Genomic DNA, 25842 nt, shown 5'->3' on the forward strand with positions numbered 1-25842 from the left:
TTTTTTTTGTGCTGAATTCCTTTTTCTTTTTTGTGTGTGTGTGCTGAATTCTTTTTTTTCTTTCTTTTTTTTGGGGGGGGGGGGGGGGGGTGTCCTCATATCACATGTGCAGCCAATTTCACCTATTTATGAATGAGAATATTGTGATACAAGAGAGACTATCATTTATTTTGTTCAACTTTAGTTTTTACTTAACAGGTGCGGTATAATTCCATGTATATGTAGGACCAGCATGCAGGATTATTGAGGGGAAGGCTGTGTTCCGTCCCTTTTGGATGAACCAGTTTTTTTTAACAGAGAAAAGAACATAATGTGGAAAGTGATGATGCTGAGTTGGGGTTAAAAGTCATTGTTTGGGGGTGGTGTTGATGGACATGGCAGAACGTGGTTACAGACGTTCTAATACAACACTGTGGTTAAGGTCATTTTACAACAATATTCTAGTTACAGATATTACCATACAACATTTTTCACACTGTAAAAATGTAACCCATGTCATCCAGTTGGATTGTTTAAATGTTCTACGTTCAGACTGCAGTCTTAGATTCCTTAGGTGAAAGCGTATGCTTATTTGATTTGACACATGGTTTAGTTTTGTATGTCTGTTGAAGGAGGGTGGGGTTTGGTTGGGGGTGATTTATGAAATGTCAAGTGCCTGTGTCTTGCTGTCATTTGTCATGGCTGTCATTGCTACTTGTCTGTTGTGGGTCGTAACCTGACCCCCTGTCAACATGCATCCGTAGTGGATGTGGACCATCTGTGTTGTTTTGATCAAACTGTCCAAGAAGAGCTGCCTTGCTCTTTGTCATGTGTACATGAACATGCTTTCATGGTGTGGGAAATGTGTGTACACCTTTTCCATTGTCTGTCTTGAGCAACAGATGTGGCAAGGGAGTTAGGCTCACTTTGTAGTTTTGTTGTGTTTTTGTACACTACTTCGAGGTGTATTGAAAATGGATATATACACGAAAGGGGAGCTAAAAGCCAGACTGGTGGTGACAGGCCGGTCATGATGTTGGTTGCCAGGCGGGAGGTGTCCTTTGAGCAACAGCCCCTGTCTGTGTGGGGGAGAGGGCAGGATGGTGTGGTGTATGTTTGGTGACAGGGTCTGCCTCCCTTAGGGAAGCTGTAGAGTCTGGGGGGAGGGTGGGGGCTAGGTGTCAGGTGTGGCTAAGGAACTTCTGTGATGACTGCCTGTGATTGACAGAGGACTGCATGGAGCATGCTGCTTTGTTTTCTGATGTGGGGGGGGCGCTTGTTGGAGCAAGCTGCTTCTGACTGTGGGCTTCACTGGTTATGTGTGCGTGTGTGAGTGACTCTATTAGACTTTCAATGTTTTGATTGAGGATTTTGATGAAGAAAAAAGATACATTTTCTTTGGCGGTCTGCAGTTGGTTTTGAATATTTTTTAGAACAGGTATTTGTGGGGTTGAGTATTCTTTAATGTTTGTGATTGGTGCTGCCATGTGGGACACAGCAGGGCTCCCACTTTACAGCAGATTTGCGGATATCAGCAAAAAGTAAAAATGAGATTTATCGGGGGGGAAAACACCAAAAAAAATGAGCGAAAAACAAACTTTCAGCAAGTGGCAAGAGTCACTGAACTGAGTAAGTCTTATTTGCTTTGAGTTAGAGTGATAACTGGGAATATTGTTTCTTTGAGACACTACTGATGCTATGAAGGTTAAAACTGAAGTGCTGGTATGTATCAAGGCCCTTTTGGTCCCTGAAGATGTAAGAATGGAGTTGCTGTGTGTGAATTGTAGATTTATGATGACGACAGTAAAGAGCTATGAATGTGCTCTGATTTGCATCAGATTGCACCATTTTGAATGTAAATTTGAACTTTTTTTTCTGGGGGAGCATGCCCCTGGACCTCCCTAGAATTTCAGGGATTTTTATTTTCCTCAATGGGAGCATGATACAGGCAATACTGACCCCTCTACCATCCCACCTGCCATGGAATGTGTGTGGCATATAATTAGAAACTGAATGCCAGAATGCTGCAGTAAGTGCATTTAATTAGGTAATTTTCACTTAAAAAAATAAAAAGTCCTTTATTTACTAATAAGCTAACACTTGTGTATCACTCATAGCCTAACAGTCGTGTAGTGGGGTCGAGGCCTTGTGTGGCGGCACTCCCTGGATGTAAATAATTGTATTGTGTGGTGGTGAGAGATGTGAGTGTGGAAGCTATGACTGTGAAAGGTAGAGAGAGACCGGCTGTCCCGCGAGTCCCACACCTCACTGCCTCTTCCCATTGTTGTGTCCTTAACCCCAGCCACCCTATCTTAACCCCTTAAAAGTAATTCTGAATCAGTTAAAATTTATCAAAGAAAAATTTGCTCCAGACTGGGAACACAAAATGAGCACTTTTGGACTATTAATGCCTCGCCCATGTACTTATTAGATGAAGCAGACCATTCTGTTGCTGACAGCACAATATTTTGCAGCAAACGCGCTGTGTGCAGGGCAGCCATAATGGGTACCTAAGGACCAGAGAGCGAGAAAGCCAAACCAGGGTCTTAAGGTGTTGTGCTGCCATTAATTGCTCCTGAAAAAAAAAAAGCAAGAAACAATGTGATGATAAATCAAATGATTATCCATCCAGTGGTGATTGTGATGTGGACAGCAAGTTGAATGGGTGTTTGTTCCAACAAGAACAGCACATAGCAGATCCTGGTTCCATGCCGAAGAGGGGACCAGTTCTGGTGTGTGTTGGCACGGTGTGCTTTCCTTCCTGCTGAAGACAGAAGCAGGTTAAGGACAGCACCCCTGCCTTTTCCCTGGGTACTCCTGAGTGAAGAGGACAGCACACCGGTTGATCCTGTGGTTGTGAACAAAGGTTTGTGTGTGTGTGTGTTGGGGTCATGCTGGTTCTGAATCAATGATCAAACTGTGACTGAGAGGGTTGGCAGTCATGTGGCTTGCGCTTTATGTGTGGTGGTGTCACTGTTTAGGGGGGAGTGGGGACAGAATACCGGCTATTTATGCAATTGACAAATGCCTGAGGAAGATGGATACCAGTAAGTGGTTGGCACTTTTAGCTCATGCTCTCATGGACTGAGGTGAAGTTGTTTGATTTGTCAACTTCAGGAACCGGGGGGATTGCACGGCACCAGGACAGGGGGGTGTGTGTGTGACAATTCTTTGTCCATGCTTTCCCCAAGGCCTTACCAAATTGGTCATCTGGAGAAATTCATAGGATGACAGTAAAAAAATAAAAAAAATTGTTTGCTTTTCAGTTTGTTCAGGATATTTATCATGGGTATTTTTGATCATTCATTAATGCCCTGTTTTTGCCTTAAAAAAATTCCTATATGAGCATGAATGTGCATAATCACTGGTGGGTTTATGATTGGAAAGAGTGAGCTGTTTATGCATTATCATACTGATGTACATAGATTGGTACATGTGAGATTTGGTACGCATTGTTAAATTATTATTTTTTTAAAAAGTAACCTCTTCAACATTGCCACATGTAGTTTCCTCTGATGCAAGTATCCTGGTAAAGGAAATCTGGGCTGAGGTGTTTTCGCTTCAGAGTTAAAGAAATTTGTTTCTGATTTGAATTAATGGCTGTTTTGTTGTTACGCAGGTTATGGTATTACATCACAATGTGGATTTGGTGTGTTGTTTCAGGGCACACAACATGTTCCTGTTTCTGAACCATACATTTGTTCTTGCTTGTATCAGTACCATTGTTTCTGCCTGCTTTTTAAAATGTTATTAAATTGATATATTTTTTATTCTCTGCCATGTTGAAGAGACCACATTCTGGAGCAGCATTTCCTCAGTACAGGATAACTTTTATGAACATGTTTTCATCAGTATAAAATAACTTCAATTTACATGCACCCATTAGCAGATGACAAATCTCTGTGAAACTGCATTCAGTGAATCACAGGCCACTTGGCAACAAGATGTTAATAGGCACATTTGTGCATGGGTAATTCTGGGCATTGTGGGTGTGTGTCCAAGTCCAAGCCCTTTCAGCCTGTTTCTTGTGAAGGGATCAAACATTTTACACACTGAGCAGAGACCTTAACATCTGTATTGCTTCCACAAATTCATAGGACTGACTGTTTTCATACTCGATATTGGCATAGACAGCACATGTGAAGCACCTTTCCAAACCCATTCTGAGGACATCCCCAGAATTTATGTCTTTTAATGGGTGTGTTATGCTGCAATTGTCTGCAGAGCTGCCAGTTAACACAGAGGAGGACCCTAAAATGAGGTGTTGTGCACAGTCAACAATTTCTGAAGAATTAGATCATGGTGGCAGGAAGCAGTGTCTGCCTATACACGAGTGTGAGATGCAAGAAAATGTATATTACCGATTTTGACTTTCTGGTATTTAAGAAAACTTGGCAAGTGGAGCATTTTGCTTAAGTTGTGCTTAGTGTCACTTTTATTCTTGCTGATGATCTCACTTTAAGAGTTCCTCACACACTGACAACAGAACATGCACTTTGTGCATTCTTACATACTGACACACTCACACATACACACTGACACACACACACAGATACACACACTGACACAACATGTGCGTACATTGAGGACAAACGAGTACACAGATGAAAAGCACATGGCAGTAAATAAACATATGTAACTGCACTTGATCTCACATAACCCTAACTACATGCAGAAATAGATGATTGTATAGACTGATTTTTTTTTGTAAACAAAATGTAACTCTTGCATCCAGTTTAAGAGAAGAGCTTTCATTTTCCTCTCTTTTTTTAATTTTTTTATTATGCATACTGTTTTTGCTTAGCTCATATTTCTATAATTTTTATGATTACCGTTTGTGTGGCACACACTATGTGGTTCAAACAGTGGGCTGATTTGAAGCATTTGTGGTTGGCGGCAGGAATGGTTTCTGTTGGAAGGGTGGTGAGGTGTGCGTGTTCATTCTGATGTGATGCCGTTCATTTCTGTGGGTTCTTTCTCTGTACTGTGACACAACTTGAGGGTTTATTCAATAAACTGAAAAGGAAGAGAAAAAAAAAAGAGTCCTGTGTGTATGTGTGAGTGAGGCTTGAGAGAATGAGTGAGGTTGAGATGGTAAGAATGTATTTGACTTTAAGACTGATATGTTTTGACAGTGGTGGTGGTTGTGTGATCTTTGTGGAGTGGTAATGATTAAATTGTCTTCCCAAGGCTCCCATCTTCATTTTTCACTCTCTACTTTTTGAAGAATATAAGTTGTGTGGTGATGTGATAATCATATTTACGTGTTGTGTTGCGACATGTGATAACATATTTACGTGTTGTGTTATGACATGTGGTAGTCATATGTACATGTATGGTGACATGTGATAATCATATTTACATGCTGAGTGATAATGTGATAATCATATTTGTGTTGTGTTGTGACAGGTGATAATCATATTTACATGTTAACATTTTGTGACATACTTACAGGTTGTATGGTGACATGTGATAATCATATTTACACGTTGTGTGGTAACGTGATAATAATATTTACATGTTGTGTGCTGACATGTGATAATCATATTTACATGTGTGGTGACATGATGATCATCTGTCCCATGTTGTGTGGTGATGTGATAATCATATTAATTTACTTATGGTGTGATTTTACATGTATGGTGACGTGATAATCATATTTACATGTGGTGTGGTGGCATGATAATATTTACAGGTGGTGTGGTGGCGTTATGCTATTTACATGTGTGGTGGCATGATAATCATATTTACAGGTGATGTGGTGGCGTGATAATGATATTAATTTACTTATGTGATTTTACATGTATGGTGACATGTGATAATCATATTTACAGGTGGTTTTGATTTTACATGTATGGTGACATGTGATAATCATATTTACTGGTGGTTTGGTGGCGTGGTAACCATATTTACAGGTGGTGTGGTGGCGTGATAATATTTACAGGTGGTGGTGTGGCGTGATAATATTTACAGGTGGTGTGGTGGCGTGATAATAATATTTACAGGTGGTGTGGTGGCGTGATAATATTTACAGGTGGTGGTGTGGTGTGATATTTACAGGTGGTGTGGTGGCATGATAATCATATTTACAGGTGGTGTGGTGGTGTGATAACCATATTTACAGGTGGTGTGGTGGTGTGATAATCATTTTCAGGTGGTGTGGTGGCATGATAATCATATTTACTTATGTTGTGATGTGATTTTACATGTGTGGTGACATGTGATAATGATATTTACAGGTGGTGTGGTGGCGTGAAAAACATTTACTTGTGTGATGTGTTTTTATGTGTGTGGTGCCACGTGATAATCATATTTACAGGTTGTGTGGTGACGTGATAATAATATTGCTGCATGGTTTAAATTTTCCAGACTTGCCAAGTATTCAGACAGAAAGAAAAAATGAAGGAAAAAAATGTCAAACATGGACATAACATTTCAAAGTTTATTTGAATAACCTTTTCTGCAAACATCATATTCCAAAGTTCAAATCATTTATGCACACATCATAAGTGTAGAGAGAAAAAAAAAACCCACAAAATGACCAGGCCACCTCAGAACCGGTGTTAAAGCAGATGTGTCTTTTTGATTCCAATTCAATGACACAATAGCAATAAATCACAGGAGGTACCGCTACACAAAAAATTATCACAGAAATGCAGTGTATTGGAACCAAAACAAATTTGGGGTAGGGAGTAGGGTACTTGTCACTGATGAAAATTGCAGAAATTATCTTGACTGTGTGGCAAAAATTGACTCCAACATGATGAAACTGTAATCCCTAAAAAATGGCTGTTACTGTGTTGGTGTTTCTCTTGTGTTGCGTACTTGTGCTTTGCCTGCCTCTCATACTGAAAGCTGTGTTCTGAATGCACTGGGCAAATCTGGGGTTGAATACAATGGGTTTTTTTCATAACAGTCTTAGCACTGATAAATCAAGGGTTTTGTGTACTAAGTTTCTTTTTATTTAAAATGCGTTTTGTTCACACTTCTGGCACTAGAAAAATAATTTCAAGGAAACTTAGCACATCTAGCACTGTCGTAAATTATATTCAACAATGGGTGGTTGGTAGCTTTCCTGGCAATACAACTTGCTGCACACACACATGAAAAGAAAAGATGTCTGGAATTCCAGTTAGGGGAATTTAAAAAAAAAAAAAAAAAATGTGGAATGCCAATTTAAGGAGGTTACGGAAATGAAAAATAAAGTCTGGAATGCCAATTTAAGGATTTGAAGAAGAAAAAAATGGGGAAAACTGCAAAGGTTTCAATACAGATTTTTTTTCTTTTTTTTTCTACATCTAACACGTGCTGATGCTGATTTAGTGTTTTGTAATGGAAGTTACCCTTTGTCCTTTTAATTTTTTCTTCTTTTTAAATACTTGTATGTTGGATCTGAACTGATGTCAATGACACCAAGATCATCTCACAACTACAACATAAGTCTGTATTCTGATTCGTTAAAATAACCTTTGTTCATTCTCAAAATAAAATGACGTGGAATGGAATGATAAGAACAGAACAGTACAAACACTCAGTAGCAGAATGATGTGGAATGATAAGAATGGAACGGCACACTCAGTAGCAGAACGATGTGGAATGATAAGAACAGAACAGTACAAACACTCAGAAGCAGAACGATGTGGAATGATAAGAACAGAACAGTACAAACACTCAGAAGCAGAACGATGTGGAATGATAAGAACGGAACAGCACACTCAGTAGCAGAACGATGTGGAATGATAAGAACAGAACCGTACAAACACTCAGTAGCAGAACGATGTGGAATGATAAGAACAGAACAGTACAAACACTCAGTAGCAGAATGATGTGAAATGATAAGAATGGAACAGTACAAACACTCAGTAGCAGAACGATGTGGAATGATAAGAACGGAACAGTACAAACACTCAGTAATAGAATGATGTGAAATGATAAGAATGGAACAGTACAAACACTCAGTAGCAGAACGATGTGAAATGATAACAGAACAGTACAAACACTCGGTAACAGAATGATGTGATATGATAAGAACAGAACAGTACAAATACTCAGTAGCAGAACTATGTGGAATGATAACAATACAAACACTCAGTAGCAGAACAATGTGGAATGATAACAGAACAGTACAAACACTCAGTAGCAGAATGATGTGGAATGATAAGAACAGAACAGTACAAACACTCAGTAGCAGAACGATGTGGAATAAGAACAGAACAGTACAAACACTCAGTAGCAGAATGATGTGGAATGATAAGAACAGAACCGTACAAACACTCAGTAGCAGAATGATGTGGAATGATAAGAACAGAACAAACACTGAGTGGTGCTGGCAGAGACTAGGGAGTGAAAGATGAATGGGGGGGAAGGAGTGGGGGGGGAGGGGAGTTGGCAGACAGTGTCCACCCTTCACTGTGTAGAAACCATCATGGAGAGGAAAGAAAAAAAAAAAAAGACACAAAACACGGGGCTCAATTCCTAACTTGACATAACCCTCTCCCCTGGATAAAGGAATGTGTGCATTTATTCCACTGTAGGATCCTGGTGTGGAAGGACTGAACTGGTGGAAAACACCAGAGCACCAAAGAACCTTGACCATTCTTTCAGACGATGCTACATCTGTCTGCACTGCCACCCACCCACAATTGACATGCACATCAGCAAACCATTGGCATGAAATCACAAATGTTCATAAAGGATCATTTTCAAAATTAAAGCACTGAATAAATACAGTTCCACAATATCCTATGCATACATGTACACGCACACACACACACACACACTGCTTAGGACACTCCATCCAAGCTCACAAATGCAGCTCTCTGCACACACACACACACACACACAGGTGTGTATCACAAAACAACACGAATCGTTATCAACATGTGAACACTGACTTTCATGTTGGGGCCTCCAGCTGACAGGCCGAACTTTCTCTTCACCTGACCACACTGGGCTGTGTAGACCAGCAATTTGCCATGACCGCTTAAGCGTCACCAACCCTGGTATGTATAAAAGTGAAAAATGGTCTGGCTGCTAATCCTAGTGAATAAATATTGTTGAGAAAAAAGGAAGTGGTGGAAGGAAGGAATGAATGATCATCACTTCAGGGCACGGACTTCCTGCTCATCACTAATCCCCATACAGCTGCCAGCTCTCTGCTCCTTGTCATCATCGGACAGCTCGTCATCCCTAAAACCATACACACAACACACTTCTTTCACCTTTGTATCTCCATAAATGTCATCCTTTAACAAAATATATATTTCACCTTTATATTTCCATACATCTCACCAATTAACAAAAACGTATTTTCCCTTTACAAAATTCACCTATTTACCAATACATATTTCACATTGATATCTCCATAAATTTCACCCATCAACAAAAAACATTTCGCTTTTATATCTCCATAAATGTCCGCCATAAACAAAATACATATTTCACCTTTATATTTCCATACATCTCATTAACAAACACATATTTCCCTGTTATATCTATATATCTCACACTTAAAACAATAATACATTTTACCTTTGTAACTTCACAAATATCACCCATTAAAATATATATTTCACAATACATCTCAATAACAAATACATATTTCCCCTTAATGAATCTCACCTATTAACCTATACAAACGTAACCTTTGTATCTCCATAAATGTCACCCATTCACAAAATACATATTTCACCTTTATATCTCTACACATCTCACTCATTAACAGATACATATTCCTCCTTTACATATCTTTTCATCTCACCCATTCACAAATACATATTTAATTACACATACTTAACCGTGACCCCACTAGTGCAGACTCCGGCAGGGGTCTGACATTCCTGTCCTGTGCAAACTACTATCCGCCTATGCGGAGAAAACGAAAGTAACTACGGCCGATAACCTCCCGGAAGTAGGTGTGTAAATACATATTACGCTTTATAAATCTTACCCATTAACTAATACATATTTTACCTTTGTATCTCCATAAATGTTACCCATTAACAAAATACATATTTCACTGTTATATCTCCATAAAATCTCACCCATTAACAAAATACACATTTCACCTTTATATCTACATAAATCTCACACAGTAACACACATTGTAGCTAATCAGAAAGAAAACAAAACGATGGACTGACAACACTGCAGAATGGACAGGAAAACCATTCTGCAGAGACCCAGGTTTTGACACACAGCCCACAGACCTGGAGGAATCTGGTGACCAGTTCTGTGCAGCATCCTAATGACAAACTCTTTCATTCCTGCAGCACAGTTTTCCAGTTTACAGGAATTTTACCCTTTCTTCCTGGAGGCCGGAAAACCATGCAGCGGAGGATTCCCTCTTTCCTTCCTGCAGCCCGCAAAATCATTTTTCGCGGTAAGCGCTTTGATCTTCCCGCGAGTCACATCATCAATGTGTGTCATCTGCCCTTGACTGGGTCACTAGTGGGGCAGTGTTTATGAGTGGAATGGATGCCAGACACCCCCCCTCTCCCTCCCTAGGCCGTGGGAAAGTGGGTGCCGCTACATTCTTGCCGCTGTGCTGTGTAGGCACATGGACACAGAAAAATGGAATGCATGGAAAGTTTGGATTCTGACCAGTTTTCTGATGATAAGTTTTACAACACTTTATCAGATAATGATTTCGATCTGTTTCAAATGAATGACAAGGAGAGAGTGCAATTAGCTGCTGCTGAAGAAGCACAGATAGCGGGTGATGAAAACTTTAAAAAATGCAAGTGTGAAAATTGTGGTGTATATTTGTGCAGTACCTAGTGTGACTGCTTCAAGGTATATCACACACGTGTCACCTTTGTGTGGCATATTACATGATGACTATGACACGGACATGCATATTTAGAGAAAGTATTGTTTCTGAATAGTTTTTGTTCAAGTATCAGTATCAGTATCTCAAGGAGGCATCACTGCGTTCGGTCAAATCCATATACACTACACCACATCTGCCAAGCAGATGCCTAACCAGCAGTGTAATCCAACGCGCTTAGGCCTCGAGAAAAAATAAATAAAATAAACAAATAAAAGTAAATTAAAAAAAAAATTTTAATTAAAAAAACATTAAAAAAATAAAATAAAAGATAAATACATAAAAAAAACCCTACTACTACTACTACTAATAATAATATTACAAAAAACAAAACAAAAAAAAACACACATAAAAAAAAGATAAATGAGCAAATAAATGTGAAACATGCACACACACACACACACACACATGCGTAACAGATATGCAACAGACATGCAGTTTCACAGATATGAAAGCACAATCAAATACACAAACGTACATGAGCCCCAACACACACACACACACACGCACACATTACCCTGCACGCCCCCCCCCCCCGTCTCCCCCATCCTCCACACACTCATTTCTCATTTCTAGGCTACATATTGTAGCTTCCATGGTGCAGCCCCCACTACCCCCCTGCCACCCCTCCCCCCCCTGCACACACGCACACTTACTTGTACAAGCACACACACATACACCCATATCCCTCACCCCCAACCCCACACACATGTATACATGTATATAAATGTATATATGCACACCCGCACGTTCCAATATTCCGCTGCTCCCACAGTGTAGACATGCATAAACACACATACCTCATCCTCTACACACACACACACACACTCACACACGCACACACTCATACACGTGCACAGAGCTCTCCTGACACATGTGTACACTTACTCCCTCGCGCACGTACACACACACGCAAACACACACAGACATACAAACACACACATAAACACACACGCAGAGGCTGCCACTGATTGGCCGCAAGAGGGGTAGGAAAAGATCTCTGATGTGTCTAGGTGTCTACTGTATTTGGAAAAGTCCACAGAGACTCTGTTCCATTTTGAAGAAATCTGCACAATGTTGGTTTGGAAATGATGCCGATATTCGTTTGATTTGCAAAGCATCGAGCTCTACCTTTCATGCTAGATTTATAGCCACTCCCTCTCTATAGCTTTATTTCTTTGAGGCGATCGATAGTGTGATGGTCTTGTACCTGTTCTTTTTGGTATTCTTTGACTTTTCTGAGGATTTCAAGAATTGTGTAGATAACCATCTGACTCTGGCTCAGTGACTGCTAGTGTAGTGAAAGGCATATGTTCTCTTTGAGACAAAGTTCAAATCATTAATGTGATTAGGACAATAGCAGTGACACATGTGACCATTTTTCATCGATGTGACTAGCAGTGTGACACTGAGATACTTATGAGGCACTACTCGGTGAGTACCTGCATGATGTGCATACTCTGCAAGCAAAACACTGTCCTGCATGTAGTACGTACTCATATGCATTCTGTTTGACTGCAGACTCACCTGTTTTACACTTGAGTGTCACCAGAGTTGTCACCATATAGTGTCAACAGGGTCACAGACAACTTCTCATATCAATTCTGTACACAACAGTATGTGACAATCTCGGTGTACTGTAATGAGCAACGTTGCCGAAAGTCTCCAAAATAAGTACCCTGCTTCATGCTTTCTTTCTCTTCTCTAAATCCAGGAATGAAGGGAATATATGTATGGTAGGAATCTGGGAAAAGGGGGAAAAGAACTAAAGAGTTAAGGGAGAGTAAGAAGTTGCTGCTAGTCTCCATGATCCACACACCTGACGGCACTCACCTGAATTTGCTGTTGATGTAATGGGTGCAATAGCCAAGTGGTTAAAGCACTGGACTTTCAATCTGAGGGTCCCGGTTTTGAATCTCAGTAACCATGCCTGGTGGGTAAAGGGTGGAGATTTTCCTGATCTCCCAGGTCAACATAATATGCAGACCTACTTGTGCCTGAACCCCCTTCGTGTGTATACGTAAGCAGAAGATCAAACACACACGTTAAAGATCGTGTAATCCATATCAGCGTTCGGTGGGTTATGGAAACAAGAACATACCCAGCATGCACAGCCCTGAAAACGGAGTATGGCTGCTTACATGGTACGGTCATCCACATAAAAGCCTGCTCATGTACGTACGAGTGAATGTGGGAGTTGCATCCCATGAACGAAGAAGAAGAAGTTGTTGATGTTGTAACCCTGGTCGTAGCTCAGTCACTCACCTGAGTTTGCTGTTGATGTCGTAGCCCTGGTCATAGCTCAGTCTGAATGACCAACACACACCTCACGGCACTCACTTGAGTTTGCTGTTGATGTCGTAGCCCTGGTCATAGCTCAGTCTGAATGACCAACACACACCTCACAGCACTCACTTGAGTTTGCTGTTGATGTCGTAGCCCTGGTCATAGCTCAGTCTCAGAGTGCTGGAACTGGACCGAGACCCACTGCTACGACCGTCGTCCTCCAAGTCCAAGGCACTCATGCGTGAAATTTTACCTTCCGCTGCACAACACAATTGTATTTCATGCACAATGCTCGGACACTTCGTAACTAAGGCACTCCATTCTATGAATCCACATCTATTTGGAGTGATGGCCTAGAGGTAACATGTCTGCCTGGGAAGTGAGAGAATCTGAGCACGCTGGTTTGAATCACGGCCCAGTTGCCGGTATTTTCTCCCCCTCCACTAGACCTTGAGTGGCAGTCTGGATGCTATTCATTCGGATGAGATGATAAACCGAGGTCCAGTGTGCAGCATGCACTCAGTGCATGTAAAAGAACCTACGGCAACAAAAGGGTTGTCCCTGGCAAAATTCTGTAGAAAAATCCACTTCTATAGGAAAAACAAATAAAACTGCAAGCAGGGAAAAAAAAAAATGAAAAAATGGGTGGCACTCTCAGAGTAGCGACATGCTCTCCCTGGGGAGAGCAGCCTGAATTTCAGAGAAATCTGTTGTGACAAAAAATGCAAGTATTTCTTCCATGCATGTGTGTGTGTGTGTGTGTGTGTGTGTGTGTGTGTGTGTGTTTACTGTGTTTGAGTGTGTGAGTATGTGTGTGTGTGTGTGGATATGTGTACACTGTGTGTGTGTGGGTAAGTGTGTGTGAGAGTGTGTGTGTGTGTGTGTGTGATCGTTTATTCATTTATAGTCTGTTCATCTCAGATGATGATATTAGACTGAAAATAAATGATATTATCACTGTAGTTATTATTTGTATTATTATTATTTGTATTATAATGATGATTATTCTGCTGTGAAAGTCTAGTGGTTATGACCTCGCGTTGTGTGTGTGTGTGTGTGCGTATGTGTGCGCTGTGTGTGCAGCGTGTGTGTTTGTGAGTGTGAGTGTGTATGTGTGTTTGTGTGTGTGTTTGTGTGTGTGTGTGTGTGTGTGTGTGTGTGTGTGTGTGTGTGTGTGTGTGTGCGCATGCGCGCACGCGCTGTGTATTTGTGAGAGTGTATGTGTGTGTGTGCATGTGTGTGCACTGCGTGTGTGTGACTGTGTGTGTGAGTGTGCGTGTGTGCATGTGTATGTGTTTCTGTGTGTATGTGTATGTGAGTGTGTGTGCGTATATGTTTGTGTGTGTGTGTGTGTGTGTGTGTGTGTGTGTGTGTGTGTGTGTGTGTGTGTGTGTGTGTGTGTGTGTGTGTGTGTTTGAGTGTGTGTGCATGATTGTCTGTGTGTGTGAGTGCATGTGTGTATGTTCCTGTGTGCTTTGTGCCTGACTGATGTTTTCCTGTAAAGTGCTCTGTGATAGGGCTAATGAAACGTATTTATATCAATGGTACTGAAATACTGGCTTGGAAATATTTGATTATTTACATTCTTCAGGACTCTTTACATAAATACATTTTAAAAAACAAAAAAAGATATATATTACACACTGCATGCTAACATACATATGAACATGCAAATGTGAACCACACACACACACACACACACCTATAGGCGGACAGATGCTGAACAGTGTTCTCATATCCCTCTTTTCCCCATCAACAACCTCCCACCTCCCCCCCCCCCACTTCCTCCCCTCTATCTAAACATACACTCCCACACAAACCACACACAGACAGACACAAACCACACACACACAAACCTCACACACACATACACAAACTACACACACACAAACACACAAACCACACACACACATACAAACTACACACACACAAACCACACACACACACAAAAAAAACAAAACAACAACAACACCACACACACATACATACACACACACAAACCACACACACACACACACACACACACAAACTACACACACACAAACCACACACACAAAAAAACACACACACAAACCACAAAAACCACACACACACACACACACACACACTGACCAGTGATACGACCAGACTCTGAGGCCAGTTCCCACTCCAGCCTGTCGAGCGTGTCCTTGTCGTCCGAGTTCTGCTGGACCCTGACCAGGCTGCAGTCCTCATCGTACTTACTGAGGTCCTCCCCGTCCATCACTGAAACACCACACCCACACCTCACACCTCTTCCACCCACACCTCACACCTCTTCCAACTACACCTCACACCTCTTCCACCCACACCTCACACCTCTTCCACCCACACCTCACACCTCTTTCACCCACATCCCTTCCACCCACACCTCACACCTCTTCCACTCACACCTCTTCCACCCACACCTCACACCTCTTCCACCCACACCTCTTCCACCCACACCTCACACCTCTTCCACCCACACCTCACACCTCTTCCACCCACATCCCTTCCACCCACACCTCACACCCACACCTCTTCCATCCACACCTCACACCTCTTCCACCCACACCTCACACCTCTTCCACCAACATCCCTCACATCCCTTTCACCCATATCAACACACTGACAGCTCTGGACGTACATAGAACAACACATCAACACACCAACAGCTCTGGACGTACACAAACCAACACATCAACACACCAACAGCTCTGGACATACACAGACCAACACATCAACACACTGACAGCTCTGGTCATACACAGACCAACGTATCAACACACTGACAGCTCTGGACATACACAGACCAACACATCAACACACCAACAGCTCTGGACGTACACAAACCAACATATCAACACACTGACAGCTCTGGACATACACAGACCAACATATCAACACACCGACAGCTCTGACGTACACATCCCAAAACATTAACACACTGACACAGACCAACACATCAACACACCGACACTTCTGGACATACACATCCCAACATATGAACACACTGACACAGACCAACATATCAACACACTGACAGCTGTGGATGTACACAGAACAACACATCAACACACCGCCACCTCCGGACGTACACATTCCAACATATGAACACACTGACACAGCCCCAACATATCAACACACCGACAGCTCTGGACGTACACATCCTAACACATCAACACACCGACACAGACCAACATATCAACACACCAACAGCTCTGGACATACGACCAGAGTCCTCCACGTCCTGGTTCACTGCTGACCGTGCCGAAGATCCGACCGTGCTCTGCCCACTCTGTGGCCGCGGCGTGACCTCCCCTTCAAGGTCAAGGTCGGTGCTGTCCAACACAAAGTCCTGCACCTCTGTCTCCCAGCGACTGCTGCCAGGCTGCAGGGAGTTCTGGGAAGCCACCCAGCTGCGGGTGCGTGAGGCACTGAGGGCTCTGATGGCCGGGTCTGGCTGGTCCTCGTCCCCAGTCCACCCGTCCCCCCCCTGCTTCTGGCGACGCGCTCTGTGGGGTGGGAGAGAGAGAGAGAGGTAGGGTGTGGAATGATGTATGTTACTACATGGACAGTGATGGGGTGTTAGGATGCTGCACAAGTGGAGGTGTGTTACTACATGAACAGACAGTGATGGGGTGTTAGGATGCCGCACAAGTGGATGTGTATTACTACATGGACAGACAGTGATGGGGTGTTAGGATGCTGCACAAATGGAGGTGTATTACTACATGGACAGACAGTGATGGGGTGTTAGGATGCTGCACAAGTGGATGTGTATTACTACATGGACAGACAGTGATGGGGTGTTAGGATGCTGCACAAGTGAATGTGTCTTACTACATGGACAACACTGAAAAATTAAGTGCATTTCAAAGATTGTGCGTATGTTTACTGGTACGTGGGTTTAGTGTGTGTGTTGTTTATAGGAGTGAATTCTTTGTTTCTTATTTCTTTTATTTTATTACTAAAAGTGTGACATTACAACTGTTACCTTTGCTGTTTTTGTTGTTGTTGTTTATTCTCAATGTGATTTACTGAGCAGATGTTGTTTTGTTTCTTATTTTCTGTCATTATTTTTTCTGTGCATAAGATCAAGGACTGTGGCTTGTGTAACATTCAGCTCTACACTGTTTAACTCTTTCACTTTTGCTGACATCGAGGGGTCATGCTGATGAGACCGTTTTTTCACATTGTAACAGAGCTCAACAGCTGCAACCAGTTTCCCCGCCAACAGAACAATGACTAACCTTTGCCCCCTGAACCAGTTTGAAGTGAACAAGTCCATTGTGCTGTTTTGACATGAACCGAAGCCTCTGACTGACAGCATCGTTTCAGAAATATTAGGTGCTGGGGAGTGTTTTTCACACAGAAACTTGGTGGTGAAAGAGTTAAACTAACACCTAATCCATCAACAGTCCAACACAGCGAGTGACCCTGACCTCTCCCTCTTGTCGCCGTCCAGGTCATTGTCGATGGAGGGCAGCTTGCGGCGCTGTCTCTTGCTGGGCTCGGCGCCCCCCGTGCAGCTGTTTGGTCGCAGAGGGTTCCGCCCCTCCCACTCTGGCTTCTGAGCGGAGAAGGGGCGGGCATTGGGGTCAGGGGTCACCACTGCCCTCCTATGTCCACTGGTGGTGGGGGTGGGGGTGAGGGTGGGGGTGGGAGCTTCCTCCTCAGGGGGAACTGGGGTGCTGTAAAAAAAAACAAAAAAACAAACATCCTAACCTTTAAAGGGAAAGGTTTAATAAGGTTCCATATCCTTTTTACGTGCCATCAAGGCAGTGCATTCGTATTCACTGTGTCAAGGGCTCATCATAGGAAGGTGGGGCCCAGTTCTCCCCTTCCGCCATTTGAACCTTCCCCAGTGGAAGTCAGGTACCCAATGCGTGGAGTGAGGACAATGAGAGTCAAGCGCCATACCCAAGGACTGCACACCATGCTGAAACAGGGCCTTGGACCCTATCACCAGTGAAGCCTGGATCACAGGTCCAATGTTTAAACAATTCTGCCATGGCGCCTCCACAGAAATATATTTGTATTTGTATATGTATTTCTTTTTATCACAACAGATTTCTCTGTGTGAAATTCGGGCTGCTCTCCCCAAGGAGAGCGCATCGCTACACTACAGCGCCACCCATTTTTAAAAATTTTTTCCTGCGTGCAGTTTGATTTGTTTTTCCCATCAAAGTGGATTTTTCTACAGAATTTTGCCAGGAATAACCCTTTTGTTGCTGTGGGTTCTTTTACGTGCACTAAGTGCATGCTGCACATGGGACCTCAGTTTATTGTCTCATCCGAATGACTAGTGTCCAGACCACCACTCAAGGTCTAGTGGAGGGGGAGAAAATATCGGCGGCCGAGGCATGATTTGAACCAGCACGCTCAGATTCTCTTGCTTCCTAGGCGGACGCGTTACCTCTAGGCCATCACTGTAAGAGGAAAGGGAAAATGAGAGCTTGGAAAGGAAATCCTGTGTGTTCTTTAAATCAACGACAAAGTATCAGTATCATTATCAGTAGCTCAAGGAGGCGTCACTGCGTTCGGACAAATCCATAAACGCTACACCACATCTGCCAAGCAGATGCCTGACCAGCAGCGTAACCCAATGCGCTTAGTCAGGCCTTGAAAAAAAGAAAGAAAAGAAAATGGTGTTTCAAACACCTCCTGTATCAGACCTCTAGAAGACACTGAACTGGAAGAAAATACAGTATAATATAATACAGTATAAAAGATTTTTTTTTTAAACACACACACATTATCACAGAACACCAAATCTTAGCAGACCACAGAAAACCACAATGCACTACAACACACTACAGCAAAGTACCCCACAACATGGTACAACATAACACAGTACAATACAGCAGAACACAGTACAATATGACACAGCACAGCACAGCAAAGTACAACACATCTCAATACAACATAGCACAGCAAAGTACAACAAAACTCAACTGACAATACAACACAGCACAGCACAGTACAGTACACTACAGCTGAACACAGCACAACAAAGCACAATAAAATGCACTAAAGCTAAATACAGCACAGTACATCACAGCACTGTACACCACATTAAAGCATAGTGCAGTACAGCACATTGACAACACAGTGCAACACATCACAGTACAGTACAACAGTACAGTACAACATAACACAGCAAAGTGCAGCACAACACAGAACAACACAACATGTACAGCACTACACAGAGCAGCATAGAACAACACAACACAGTACAACATAATACAGCATAGCACAGTACAGCACAACACAGTCAACACAGAGCAGCACAACACAGTACAGTATTAAAGAACCACTACAGAACAAAACAGTACAACACTACACAACACAGCAGAGAACAACAAAATACAATACAGCACAACACAGAACACCACAACACAGTACAGTACAACATAGCACAAAACACAGCACAGCAGAGATCAATAAATCACAAAACACAGCACAGCAGAGAACAACACAGCACAGCACAGGACAACACAGCACAGCACCGAACAACACAGCACAGCAGAGAACAGCACAGCACAGAACAACACAACACAGCACAGCAAAGAACAACACAGCACTGCACAGCACAGGACAACACAGCACAGCACAGCAGAGAACAGCATAGCACAGAACAACACAACACAGCACAGAACAACACAACACAGCACAGCAAAGAACAACACAGCACTGCACAGCACAGGACAACACAGCACAGCACAGCAGAGAACAACACAACACAGCAGAGAACAACATAACACATCACAGTACATACCAAAACAGAACAACACAGCACAGCAAAAAACAACACAGCACAGCAGAAAACAACACAGCACAGAACAGCACAGCACAGGACAACACAGCACAGCACAGGACAACACAGAACAACACAGCAGAGAACAGCACAGCACAGAACAACACAACACAGCAGCGAACAACACATCACAGTACATACCAAAACAGAACAACACAGCACAACACAGTACAGAACAACACAGTACAACACAGTACAGAACAACACAGCACAGAAGGGAACAGCACAGTACAGAGCAACACAGCAGAGAACAGCCCAGCACAGTACATAACAAGACAGAACAACACAGCACAGCACAACACAGCACAGCACAGCACAGCACAGCACAGCACAGCACAACACAGCACAGAAGGGAACAGCATAGCACAGAACAACACAGCACAGCACAGCACAGCACAGCACAGCACAGCACAGCACAGCACAGCACAGCACAACACAACACAGCACAGAAGGGAACAGCATAGCACAGAACAACACAGCAGAGCAGAGCTGAGCCCAGCTGCAGACAGACCTGACGCTGTCCTGTGGGTTCCAGGCCAGAGGCTGACCGTCCAGCTGACCGCTGTAGGTGTAGCGCACCACTGAGGGGGAGGGGGACCCTGTCGCGGGGACACTGTCCCCTACGCTGCTCTCCGGCCGCCATGACCGTGGGGACATGGCGTACACTGCACACACACACACACACGCGCACACACACACAGAGGCATGCATGCACACACGCATGCAAGTGTGCACACATGCTCGTACACACACACACAGACACACACACATGCACACACAGGGGAACTGAGACAACTACACACACACTGAGGAATTGAGACACACACACAGGGGAATTGAGACAGACACACACTGAGGAACTGAGACAGACACACACAGGGGAATTGAGACAGACACACACTGGGGAATTGAGACAGACACACACAGAGGAATTGAGACAGACACACACTGAGGAATTGAGACAGACACATGAGGAATTGAGACAGACACACACTGAGGAATTGAGACAGACACACACTGAGGAATTGAGACAGACACACTGAGGAATTGAGACAGACACACACACACTGAGGAATTAAGACAGACACACACTGAGGAACTGAGACAGACACACACTGAGGAACTGAACTGAGACAGACACACACTGAGGAATTGAGACAGACACACACAGGGGAACTGAGACAGACACACACTGAGGAACTGAGACAGACACACACACACACTGAGGAATTGAGACAGACACACACTGAGGAAATAAGACAGACACACACTGAGGAATTGAGACAGACACACACTGAGGAAATGAGACAGACACACACTGAGGAATTGAGACAGACACACACTGAGGAAATGAGACAGACACACACTGAGGAATTGAGACAGACACACGCTGAGGAATTGAGACAGACACACGCTGAGGAATTGAGACAGACACACATACACTGAGGAATTAAGACAGACACACACTGAGGAACTGAGACAGACACACACTGAGGAATTAAGACGGACACACACTGAGGAATTGAGACAGACACACACAGGGGAATTGAGACAGACACACACTGAGGAATTGAGACAGACACACACACACTGAGGAATTAAGACAGACACACACTGAGGAACTGAGACAGACACACACTGAGGAACTGAGACAGACACACACTGAGGAATTGAGACAGACACACACACACACTGAGGAATTGAGACAGACACACACACACTGAGGAATTAAGACAGACACACACTGAGGAACTGAGACAGACACACACTGAGGAACTGAGACAGACACACACTGAGGAACTGAGACAGACACACACTGAAGAACTGAGACAGACACACACACACACTGAGGAATTAAGACAGACACACACTGAGGAACTGAGACAGACACACACTGAGGAACTGAGACAGACACACACTGAGGAACTGAGACAGACACACACTGAAGAACTGCGACAGACACACATAGGGGAATTGAGACAGACACAGTGGAATTGAGACAGAGACAGGAGAACTGAGACAGAACTGAGGGAGACAGGGAGAAGAGAAGTGAGACACAGACAGGAGAATTAAGACAGACACAGAACTGAGACAGACACAAAGAGACAGGCGAAGAATTGAGAAATAGGAGAACTGAGAGACAGACAAAGGAGAATTGAGAGACAGACAGAGGAGAACTGAGAGAGACAAGACAAGAATTGAGACAGAAACAGAGAAATGAGAATCAGAAAGACAGAGACAAGAGAACTGGCAGAAACAGAGACATGAGATATGAAAATTGAGACAAGAATTGAGACAGAGAGACAGGGAGACAAAGGAGAATCCAGAATCAAAGACAAGTTCACTGCATTTCTTGATAAATACCTGAGCCTACATAATCAACGTCCAGAGCAAGAGTTTGCTATGTGTGCAAGAATTTGTTTGTTCATTGTAGTTTTTTTCTGCCCCATCATCTGCACCGTTTCAGTGGCATTACTCCCACGCCGCTCATACCGAGTCCCCCATACATGGCTACATCCGGGTTTGTCTGTCACAGTCCTGGTGCTGGCAGTCCACAGGGAACCATCAGTGTTATTTCACCAGGAGGCCACACACCAGAGGAGGCCCTGCAACTGCTGCTGAGTCACTTTGGTGGTGTTCAGTAGTGCCTGTTCTGATATAACGTACTATGGACACCATCTACTAAGCCCCCTACTGACGACAATAATGGCATAGTCAGGGAGCCAGACTGAGTGAGCGTCTCCCCCAGAGTGGAGACTGCCACCACATCCTTTCAACAACAGTCCCCCATGAATTTGCCGACACTGAAGACCTTGACAAGACTCATCCCAAGCACGGAAGTGGAGGGGTATGGAAACTGAGGTCACCATGAGAGCACGGCATGAAAGGCCACATGATTTGGGACGTTTTTTAAAAATTTTTATATTGATGATGATGGAAGAGGAGGATGACGATGAGGATGATGAAAAAGATACTGCAATGGAGGCCCATTTAGGTTGGGGTGACAGGGCTGTACTCTACGCTTCCTGTCATGATGATATCCCGGCATCAACCAGGCCAGAGAGAAACAGACACCTGCAGTGTTGGTCAAGAAATAAGAGCAACACACCCAAAAGCACATCCGTGAAGTGGATGATACTTGACTGTGTGGTCCCAGTCTTCCCATTTAAGCCCATAGCACACTCAACTCTGGGCAGGAGCCGGACATGGGCCAAAAAAACCACCTCAGCTGGGATTCGAACCCATGTCCTCCCAGCACAGGAAGGCAGTGAACTCTTACCCACTGTGTCCAGGGCTCAGCACAGGAAGGCAGTGAACCCCTACCCACTGTGTCCAGGGCTCAGCACAGGAAGGCAGTGAACCCCTACCCACTGTGTCCAGGGCTCAGCACAGGAAGGCAGTGAACCCCTACCCACTGTGTCCAGGGCTCAGCACAGGAAGGCAGTGAAGCCCTACCCACTGTGTCCAGGGCTCAGCACAGGAAGGCAGTGAAGCCCTACCCACTGTGTCTAGGGCTCAGCACAGGAAGGCAGTGAATTCACATCCACTGTGTCCAGGGCTCAGCACAGGAAGGCAGTGAACACCTACCCACTGTGTCCAGGGCTCAGCACAGGAAGGCAGTGAACCCCTACCCACTGTGTCCAGGGCTCAGCACAGGAAGGCAATGAACCCCTACCCACTGTGTCCAGGGCTCAGCACAGGAAGGCAGTGAACCCCTACCCACTGTGTCCAAGGCTCAGCACAGGAAGGCAGTGAACCCCTACCCACTGTGTCTAGGGCTCAGCACAGGAAGGCAGTGAACCCCTACCCACTGTGTCCAGGGCTGGGCACAGGAAGGCAGTGACTTCACATCCACTGTGTCCAGGGCTGGGCACAGGAAGGCAGTGACTTCACATCCACTGTGTCCAGGGCTCAGCACAGGAAGGCAGTGAATTCACATCCACTGTGTCCAGGGCTCAGCACAGGAAGGCAGTGAAACCCTACCCACTGTGTCCAGGGCTCAGCACAGGAAGGCAGTGACTTCACATCCACTGTGTCCAGGGCTCAGCACAGGAAGGCAGTGAATTCACATCCACCGTGTCCAGGGCTCAGCACAGGAAGGCAGTGAACCCCTACCCACCGTGTCCAGGGCTCAGCACAGGAAGGCAGTGAACCCCTACCCACTGTGTCCAGGGCTCAGCACAGGAAGGCAGTGAACCCCTACCCACTGTGTCCAGGGCTCAGCACAGGAAGGCAGGGCCCAGTCCTTTCCTTCTGCCGTTTTAACCTTCCCTGACTGGTCAGATACCCCTTCACACATGGGTGGAATGGGGAAGTGCCTTTCCCAGGGACACAACACCATGCTGAAACAAGGCCTTGAACCCTGATCGCTGGCCAACACTGGATCAGATGTCTGACGCCTGACCAAATTCAGGCACGGCACCTAGATATCAAAAGCATTTTTGAAAAAAAAAAAACCCAACTTACTGATGTTACTGCCACATCACACTTACATTTGTTGCTGACTTTCAGCTTCTCCATGTGGGCTGGGGTGACGGGTCGTGACCTTGACCCACCAACCTGAGCTGGCGTCACAGGTCGTGACCCTGACCCGGTGACCTGGTCTTCGACCTTGACCCCCGCCAGGAAGAATCCCTCCATGGGTGAGTGGTACTGAGTGGCACTGCTCTCTGCGGTGCGCCTAGCTATCTGGGACAGTGCACTGGTGGGGGCTTTGGTCAGCACCCCTTCCACTCTGCAACAATCAGTGTGCGAACATGCATGTCAGCGGTACAAGGCCATACGGTGCAAGTGTACTGCTACTTTGATCTTTCATCAGAGAGAGAATGGTGCATTGTAGTAACATTCACTGTAGGGTTATTGTTTTCAGACAGTGCAAGTGCTCTACTACTTCCGTCAGTCATCCAAGGATAATGGTGCATTGTCGTAACGTTATTCATTGTGGGGTTGTTGTTTTCAAACAGAGCAAGTGCACTGCTACATTGGTCATTTCATCAAATTTGAACTGTGCATTGTAGTAACATTATTCATTGTAGGGTTATTGTTTTCAAACAGTGCAAGTGCACTGCTACTTTGGTCATTTCATCAAATGAGAATGGTGCATTCATCTATCTTTCACACACGGGCACATAAAGAGCATGCACCCACCACCCACCCACATACATGTGTGCATGCATTCATTTTTTCTTTTTTTTAATTTTTTTTTTACTCATTTCACAAATAATAACATAAGACACAGTAAAAAGCTACATGAAAACATACATACAAACAAGTAAACACACACACACACGCACGCACACAGGATTTGAACTGTGATCCTCACAGTGAAAGTCCAGGGCTTGAACCCCTCTGCCACAACCGATCATATTGTTGTTTAAACTCTTCATTGCCCCATGACATAAATGATCAATATAGAAAAGAATTTAAAAAAAAAAAAAAGCAAAAAAAAAAAAGCAACAGTCAGTTCACTCACTCCATCCTGGATCCAGCGCGGCTGTGAGCTCTTGACGAAGGTCGTGACCTGGCGCTCTTGGCGCGGGCTGACGCAGGTCGTGACTTCACCGACTTGGGCCGCGGGGCAGAGGCTGCTGGTGGGGGCTTCTTCTTCAGGTCTGGCTTGTCCCCCTCCTCCACCACCGGCAGCTCTCCCAGGGACACTTTGCTGGATAGCACCTGGCGTTACGAAACAAACTGCGACTGAGTGTAACAAAATGCAGCGACATCATAACAGTTGGCATCTCTGCTCAACACGGTATCCAGCACAATCATTAATCACTTCAACGCTATATCAAACTGCAGATCACCAACCTGTCAAAAAGAAAGAAAACAAAGAAACAGCAACAGCAAGAGACAGAGAGACAGTAGGCCCACCTGTGTGGACTGTCTGGAGGACGGGGTGTGCGACTGGTTCTTGTTCAGCGAAGCATCAGCT

General features: G+C 44.2%; 1 protein-coding gene across 1 annotated transcript in view; it reads right to left on the reverse strand.

Moving 5' to 3' along the window:
* Nucleotides 1-6407: 6407 nt before the first annotated feature.
* The window catches only part of LOC143289192 (uncharacterized), a 46642-nt gene continuing 27207 nt past the window's right edge, over nt 6408-25842 (reverse strand). The window contains 9 exon segments of the mRNA XM_076598125.1: nt 6408-9168; nt 13223-13352; nt 15206-15337; nt 16304-16605; nt 17536-17784; nt 20422-20575; nt 24404-24645; nt 25384-25583; nt 25782-25842. The exon segment at nt 25782-25842 is cut by the window's right edge and continues 162 nt beyond it. Of these exon segments, the coding sequence (XP_076454240.1) occupies nt 9078-9168; nt 13223-13352; nt 15206-15337; nt 16304-16605; nt 17536-17784; nt 20422-20575; nt 24404-24645; nt 25384-25583; nt 25782-25842 (1561 nt within the window). The 3' untranslated portion in view covers nt 6408-9077.

The sequence above is a fragment of the Babylonia areolata genome, chromosome 13 (assembly GCF_041734735.1).
Source record: "Babylonia areolata isolate BAREFJ2019XMU chromosome 13, ASM4173473v1, whole genome shotgun sequence".
In the NCBI taxonomy this organism is placed as follows: Eukaryota; Metazoa; Mollusca; class Gastropoda; order Neogastropoda; family Buccinidae; genus Babylonia; species Babylonia areolata.